Raw genomic sequence first — 9,464 nt, forward strand, 5'->3', positions numbered from 1 at the left:
AGAACCTAAACCCTCTCGCCGTCGAGCAGCGCCGACGCCCTCTCGCCGTCGAGCTCCGCAGAACCCAAACCCTCTTCCTTGAATCAGGTGCGCTTTTATCTTCTTGCTTGATTCTTGCTATTCTTGTTATTTTTTCCATCGTTTACTAAACAACTCCAAGAGGATTAGACCGAATTCAAAGTTTTCCAGCCTCAATTGGGCAAATGGACAATATGAAAAAAAAAACACGACCCTTTATGCTAATCAATAAACATAACAGCCACAATATCTGGAATGATGCAAGTCCCGGTTGAGTGTTGCCTATATCAGTCCCAAATTGACCTATCGAATTACCCCAAGTTGGTAATTTAGCCACAATATCTAGAATGATGCAAGTCACGGTATTTGTTTGTCAATTATGTAGATTATCGGCGTTAAACTAGTGCTTAGACTTTGAGATTCTTTCAAACTTTTACTCTCTGACATTTTTCTGTTGCATGAGATGCTTCACCATATAATAACTTTTTACAGGAAACACCCCATATAATAACTGTTTATAGGAAAGATATATCTTATACATGAAAGATATTTGTTTATGTTTGTGCACAGTAGTCTTTGATGGTTTGTTCTTGATGTTTGTTGTTTATGTTAATTTTTGTAGGTAAAAATTGTTCTTGATGTCTGATCCAATAGAAACTAAAGATGGTTTCTCCCATGTTGTTGATGAACAAATATCCCAGTTAGATAATTTAGTTGTGCCAATTGTTGATGAGCAGTTAAAGCCAAAAATAGGAATGACTTTCGACAGTTTAGAAGACGCTGAAAAATTCTACAGAAATTACGGAAAGGTCGGAGGTTTTGATATCCGTAATAGCACAACAAATTATGGGAATGATAGAGAGTTAATTTGCAAAAGTTATGTTTGTTCGAAAGAAGGAGTGTTAAAGAGCAAATCGTTGGAAATTCGACGATGTGGTACAATTAGAACAAATTTTAAGGCCTTGATTCGCTTGAAATTAGACAAAAACATTGGCATATGGAGTGTTTACAAGTTCGTGGAAGAACATAATCATACAATTACTTCACCGAGTAGAACACATTTTCTAAGGGGAAACCGTGAGGTCATAAGTGCGAAGAAGACATTAATAAAGCAGTTTGGAGAGGTGAATATTCCAACAAACAAGCAAATGGCCTTCTTTGAAAACTCTAGCGGAGGTTTTCATAGAATTGGATGCATTGAGACCGATGTGAGAAATTATGAAAGAGATTTGAGAGAGGAGAGGCACGGTCATGATGCACAAATGATGTTGGATCATTTTAAGTCGGAACAAGAGAAGAATCATTCATTTTATTATGTTTATGAAGTTGATGAAGAGAAGCGCTTAACTCATTGTTTTTGGGTGGATGACATTGCTCGAATGAATTATCAACACTTTAGCGATGTTGTCTCCTTCGATGACACACATAACACAAATCAATATGGCTTGGTATTTGTGCCATTTGTAGGCATAAATCACCATTGGCAAAGTGTTTTTTTAGGATGTGGCTTGATCCCAAACGAAGAGGCGAAATCTTTTGTATGGTTGTTTAACAAATGGATTGAAGCAATGAGTCATCCTCCTTCGGGCATGATTACAGATCAATGTCTTGGCATATGCAAGGCAATTGAAACAGTTTTTCCAGAAATTCGGCATAGGTTTTGCATTTGGCATATCTTGGACAAAGTTCCAGATAAGTTGGGTCAATGGGCTTATAGAACGGAATTTATGAAATCTTTCAAAGAAAATATTTGGAACTCCGACGATGCTAGCTCTTTTGAAGAGAATTGGGTTTCAATTATTAAGAAAAATGGATTGGAAAAGCACGATTGGCTAAATGATATCTATAAAATTCGTGAAAAATGGGCTCCCGTTTATCATAAACAATACTTATACATATATAAGAGTAGTATGTATATATATATATATTACATAGCTATGTTATATATATATATATATATATATATATATTATAATATATATATATATAATTATATCTATATAATATATATATATATATATATATATATTATAATATATATATATTATATATAGTATATATATATAATAATTATACATATATAAGAGAAAGTATATTTATACATATATATACTTATATAAGAGAGAGTATACTTATATATAATTATAATGACTAAGAGAGTTATATATATATATATATATATATATATTATATATATTATATATATATATATATATATATATATATATAATATATATATAATATATATTATATAATATATATAAGAGAAAAGTATATTTATACATATATATACTTATATAAGAGAGAGTATACTTATATATAATTATATACTAAGAGAGTTATATATATATATATATATATATACTATATATATGATCCATAATAGGTATTATATATATATATATATATATATTATATACATATTATATATATACATATATTACACAAATAAAAAAATAAAAAAGTTACTATTCGAGGCTCGGGCCGGGTTCCAGCCCGGTCGGGACCAGTCCGGCTTTTTAGACAGCCCTATCTCCATCTATGATGTTGGTAGTATAATTGGACCCACCTCTTAATAAAGAGATTTTTTTCTGTTAAAGAAATATTTATTCATTGCTGTCGAAAATTACTTCTCAGAAAATAAGTCTAAAAAACCCATTTGCATTGTCTGCATAAATATTATTTTTCTGTATTTAACGTTCCGGCTATATATATTGCAGCCTTATCTACTTGTGAACACTATAATAACCGTAAAATCGACTCGTCGTGTCATTGAATACCGAACAAATAACTAACAAAAATGTCATGTATAACTATTTGTCACATTGAAAGAGAAGCTACATGCAAGAGAATGACGTACGTTAAGTCTAACCTTCTCCTTCCACATATCATCCTATAATGTCCCACTCTTCACATATCTCACGACTCAGTGTACTAAATCTATGCAATCTTAATCTTCTACTTAGTTTAGTGCAATTAACCACTAAAAGTAGGTTATTGTTTTATTTTCAGAGAGATTTTCTTATAATCGATCCAATGTAACATGTTTACAAAAAATTAAAAAAGACAGCTATATTTTCACTTAAAATAACAATCATAAGTTAGATAAATGATAATCTGGTGATGTCATTAGTTTTTCGGTCTATGAACAATAGTATTTTGCCCTCAGTTATAAATAAATTAACGGTTTTGATTAGAAAGTGAGTTGTTCACTATAAAATCTTCAAACTTAATTAAGCGACATTTCACTCAGCTGGTTGCTAGCTATATTGCTTGAAGATATAATTAGGTAGTACTGGATTTTTCCAAGAAATATCTAATATTGGAATTGTCACAATTCCGCACCAATAATATGAACAAACTATCACGGAAGTTGATCCAAGTGATGCGCTTGGCTAGTATTATTCCTTTCCTTTTTTTTTTTGTTCTCTTCGTCCTATTACTCTCTTCTCAAAGAAATTAAGGAACTTGGATATACTTCTCCATTTTTAGAAAAAGAAAAGGACTCAACATTACAAATCATAGTCACGTTGATTCAAGACAACACATGCAGGTACAGTGACTCGGGAAAGTTTTTCCTTCAGCGGAAGACTCCCACGTTTGAAAGCAAAAACAATGAAGATAACTCCAACTGATATCAAAATTACTTAGTTCACTAAAATTTACGCCCAAACTTAAGTCAAGATAATGTTTTTACTTGGGTTTTTTTCCTAGAAATCACCTTAAAATTAGTGTAATTTTACTTTCATAGTTAATTTATACGTAAATCATCTTTAAAGTATTGTTCCAATCAAACACCTCTCAGTTAAAATATTCATTAACATCCAAAAAATACACTTAAAAACTCACATTCAAGATATGACTCATTTTGCTACAATTTAGATCTACTTATGATGCAAGTCAAGTACTTCAAACTTGGATTTTTAAAAATTAATTTTTATTTTTTCAATGAAGATTTGACTAGGTGGTGGTTGATTGGAACAAAAACATATTTTAAAGATAGTTTATATATAAATTAAAAATAAAAGGTGTTTTCTGTAAACTGACTATATTTTTAGGGAAAATTGTGTCAAGACCCCAAAAGCAAAATCTTCATGTGCTGCAGCCCCATTGACTTTTTCCCATGTGGTTCAACCCTTAAATTAGAGATCTATGTTCTGCATCCCACTTTTAGCAATTATTACATGTTAACTAAGCATAGACAGAGAATAAAAAGTAAAAACCCCCCAAAATATCTTTATCTCCTCTATTCTTTTATATTAAGTCTAAAAGCAAGTTGAAATAGACTTAACATGAAAGTCTATTTCATGTTAAGTCTAATTCGGTTCATGTTAAGTCTAATTTAATTCTTTTTAGTCTAATTTAAATCATGTTATGTCTAATTCAACTTGTTTCAAGTCTAATTTAATTCATATTAAGTCTAATTCAACTTGTTTTAAGTCTAATTTCATGTCAAATCCAATTTAATTCATATTAAGTCTAATTTAATTTCTTTTAAGTCTAATTTAAATCATGTTATGTCAAATTCAACTTATTTTAAGTCTAATTTATTTGGATTTAACATTAAATTAGACTTAAAAAGTTAAATTAGACTTAATATAATTTAAATTAGACTTAAAAGGAAGTTAGCATGATTGAAATTAGACCTAATATGAACTGAATTTAGACTTAATATAGACTTAAAAGGAAGTTAGCATGATTGAAATTAGACCTAATATGAACTGAATTTAGACTTAACATGAACTGAATTTAGACTTAACACAAATCAAGTTGAATTTAACATGAAATTAGACCTTTGTTATTAGACTTAACATGAACTAAATTTAGACTTAACATGAACTAAAATTAGACTTAACACGAATCAAGTTGGACTTAACATGAAATTAGACTTAACATGAACTGTTATTAGACTTAACATGAACTGAATTTAGACTTAACACGAATCAAGTTGGACTTAACATGAAATTAGACCTAACATGAACTGTAACATGAACTGAATTTAGACTTAACACGAATCAAGTTGGACTTAACATGAAATTAGACTTAACATGAATTGTTACTAGACTTAACATAAACTGAATTTAGACTCAACATGAACTGAAATTAAACTTAACACGAATCAAGTTAGACTTAACATGAAACTAAACCTAACATGAACTGTTATTAGACTTAACATGAACTGAATTTAGACTTATCATGAAACTAGACCTAACATGAACTGTTATTAGACTTAATATGAACTGAATTTAGACTTAACACGAATCAAGTTTGACTTAACATGAAATTAGACTTACCATGAATTGTTATTAAAATTAACATGAATTTGAATTTAGACTTAACATAAACTGAAATTAGACTTAACACGAATCAAGTTGGACTTAACATGATATTAGACTTAACATGAATTGTTACTAGACTTAACATAAACTGAATTTAGACTCAACATGAACTGAAATTAAACTTAACACGAATCAAGTTAGACTTAACATGAAACTAAACCTAACATGAACTGTTATTAGACTTAACATGAACTGAATTTAGACTTATCATGAAACTAGACCTAACATGAACTGTTTTTTTTTTTTTTTGGTGACGAGGGAACCCCGGTCAGTGCATCCACTTGAACTCCCTTTGGAGTCCGTCGTGCCCTGGTTCGAATCCCCCCAGACCCCCACGACTACAAGGAGCTACCTCTACGGTTGCTCGAGGGCTCATCCCCCACACGTGAGGGCAGCGGGCCCCATACGGCGGGGCGTGCAGTGATATGAACTGAATTTAGACTTAACACGAATCAAGTTTGACTTAACATGAAATTAGACTTACCATGAATTGTTATTAAACTTAACATGAATTTGAATTTAGACTTAACATGAACTGAAATTAGACTTAACACGAATCAAGTTGGACTTAACATGATATTAGACTTAAAAAAAATTAAATTAGATTTAACAACAATCAAATTGGCCTTAGCATGAAGTAAAATTGGATTTAACATGAAATTAGACTTAAAATAAGTTAAAATAGGCTTAACATGATTCATGTTAAGTCCAATTCATCTTATTTTTAGACTTAAAATATGTTGAATTAGACATAACATGATTTAATTAGACTTAAAAAGAATTAAATTAGACTTAATATGAATTAAATTGGACTTAACATGAAATTAGACTTAAAACAAGTTTAATTAGACTTAACATGAATTAAATTAGACTTAAAATGATTTAAATTAGACTTAAAATAATTTAAATTAGACTTAAAATAATTTAAACTCAACATAACACGAACCAAACTGGACTTAACACGAACCAAACTGGATTTAACACGAATCAAACTGGACTTAACATGAACTAAAATAAACTTAACATGTACTAAATTGGACTTAACACTAAATTGAATTAAAATTAGATTTATTCGGTTCATTTTAAGTCTAATTTCATGTTAAGTTCAATTAAATTAGACTTAAAACAAGTTGAATTAGACATAATATGATTTAAATAAGACTTAAAAGGAATTAAATTATACTTAATATGAATTAAATTAGACTTAACATGAAATTAGACTTAAAACAAGTTGAATTAGACTTAACATGAATTAAATTAGACTTGAAATAAGTTGAATTAGACATAACATGATTTAAATTAGATTTAGAAGGAATAAAATTAGACTTAACATGAACTGAATTAGACTTAATATGAAATAGACTTTCATGTTAAGTCTAATTCGGTTCAGATTAAGTCTAATTCGGTTCGTGTTAAGTCTAATTTAATTCGGTTCATGTTAAGTCTAATTCAACTTGCTTTTAGACTTAACATGAAAGAATAGAGGAGATAAAGACATTTTGGGGTTTTTTATTTTTTATTCTCTGTCTATGCTTAGTTGACAGGTAATAATTGATAAAAGATGGCTGCAGAACATAGATCTTGAATTTAAGGATTGAACCACATGAGGAAAAGTTAAAGGGGCTGAAGCACATAAAAATTTTGCTTTTGGGGCCTTGACGCAATTTCCCCATATTTTTAAGGTGGTTTTCAGGATAATTTTCTTTTTAGTTGTCCACTTATAATGAATATGAGCCATCATTCCAACGTAAATGAATAATTGTTATTTAGGAAAAATCCAAATTCCTAATTTATTATGGCTAGTTTTTCAATTAATCGCTCATATCCCTAGATATTATTGATGAAGATATTATTGACAAATTAGTGATGAATATTCCCCAAGTAATCTAATATAGGTATTGTCACCATTACCACCAATTATATGAACAAACATCGCATGTTACTTCTTTCTTTCTTACCATTTTCTCCCATTAGAAATTTAGATAATTCGCCATTTTAGGAGGGCCAACATTATATATCCAAGTGACATTGATACTGGACAATGTTAGTACACTGACTCAACAAAGTTTCCATCCAGAAAAGCCCCACATTTTACATCAAGAGCAATGAAGATAACTCAACTCCAAGTGACATAAAAATTACGTAAACTACTCAAAAAAGATATCAAAATTATGTAGACTTGGAGCATTTGATGTTATTTGTCCCTTAGCCTGAAGAGCCGGTCCCCTCTACTTAACTTCCAATATCAAGACTGATGATCCATAATGCTCCATGTTTTGACCCTCACCGCTTTCTTTCCATTATTACTCGCTCTTTTTTTTTGGTACTACCTCCGATGAGCCACTGCTAGTGTTCCATTCATACACGTTTGCATACAAATTATGGGTGGCCTTCACGCGGGTTGATTACAAGACTCCGCGTGGCAAGTGTTTTTTTGGACCCAAAAAAAAAAAATCTATTTCCAAAATCTTACTCACTGTCATCATTTATGTCAAGAATACTGAGAAAATAGACAAGAAAAAGAGCGATAGCAACAAACAACATTATGTTGTTTGTTTGACATAGTCAGAAGAGCAATTATTCACAATATATAACTTTGAAATATGGAAAATGTAGAAAGAGGGGATATTTAACCTCACGTGGAGATAATTTTTTAGGAGCGTGTCTTGTATGCATTTATTAGTCATATGTGGTTTTGGACACTTGTGACTTTCGACAGTCCTTTTTTATGATTCAGAATACTATAGCGACGTGATAAATTTTCATTCTAACAAGAGTTGCAGAATGTCTAATTCATGATAAAATTCTTAATATATAAAAAAATTCATATGATCGCTAATGTTATTTGGAAAATTTCCTCTAAAAATACCCCTCAAATAGGTTGCGGATATGTTGTTATAGTACTACAGCACTCACAGAGCAATCCATGTTCAAATCCCTGACCACGAAATTTAAAGAGGGGTTTTTGTTTAAATAAGCCGATATCATTGCGTAAATCAAGGTTTTGATCCATAAAGAGGATGCTCAACCTGTGACAACACGTTATGAGTCATGAAACTCTAACCGTCAATATTTACCATAACTTCCAAATTTCTCTGAATCAAAATGGACAAGATCATTGATGGAATCTATTGACCAAGTCTCCTGTAGACATCGAGCGTCGCCAATTCCCTGAGCGCCACCAAATTCCTACGGCCCATTAAGACACCCCGCGCGGCTGGTAAAGTTCTTGACGCCGACGGCCAATTTTCGAACAACGCCGATGGTGACCGCAACGAGCCACGATCGATCAAATCCAGAGTTCGAGTCCAGATTTGCTTGCAATTTGTCGACTCGTCAAGTTTGCGCGTAGCAAGCACTTCGTTCGTTAACCGTTAGGATTTCAGACTAGCAAGTGAAATTTTGACACTTGGCTTTATGTCCCGATGAAAAATTGATGGGCACATCGCTTTGATGACTCGGACTGTTTTGTATTTTATCAATGAGGTTTCTTATTTTAATTGGTGCCAACGTGACGGGTGGCTCAAATTTGGTAGCTGGTGCTGAGACTTCTTCTTCAAAATTAGATGAGGATGATTGATTGATAACTTTACTATTTGGGGCCAAACTTTGTTATCTTTAGTTTATGCATGGTTCGGTGTATTAAGACTAGTTCAATTGAAATTTTATGTTGGTCTTTTTACGTGTCATAATGTTTCGTTTTCAAAAGTGTTTATTAGCATGGAGAGTATATATAATATACGGGATGATATGATTTTAGTCTAATCCATGTGATGCTTGTTATCTATAATCTTATTGTCGCGAGGTTTCATAATGCCATTGGTTGTATGCTTATTTTTAGGTGACTAGAGTCTAATCAAGTACTGTAATTAGAAAGAGAAACTTTCGTATGTGTTAGGAATAGATAAGAGACCTAGAGTTTGATTATTGTCACGTTTGAAGGTTTTTTTATAAAAGATTTAGGTTTGTGCCAACTTGCATACCTTTGGACGAAAACACTGGAAATTACCAAATTTAGGGTGCTGGATTGTTTGGCATGCTAAAAATTCTCGTAAAAGAAGAAGAAGAAGAAAAAAGAAAGAGAAAAACAAAGAAACTGCAGACATT

The 9,464-nt window shown here is 31.2% G+C and overlaps 1 protein-coding gene across 1 annotated transcript in view; it reads left to right on the forward strand.

Moving 5' to 3' along the window:
* LOC109847873 (protein FAR1-RELATED SEQUENCE 5-like) overlaps positions 657-9,464 on the forward strand; it is a 20,734-nt gene continuing 11,926 nt past the window's right edge. The window contains exon 1 of the mRNA XM_020417108.1: positions 657-1,889. Within this exon, the coding sequence (XP_020272697.1) occupies positions 657-1,889 (1,233 nt within the window). The remainder of the gene's footprint in view (positions 1,890-9,464) is intronic.

This window comes from Asparagus officinalis, chromosome 7 (genome assembly GCF_001876935.1).
Source record: "Asparagus officinalis chromosome 7, Aspof.V1, whole genome shotgun sequence".
Taxonomy (NCBI): domain Eukaryota; kingdom Viridiplantae; phylum Streptophyta; class Magnoliopsida; order Asparagales; family Asparagaceae; genus Asparagus; species Asparagus officinalis.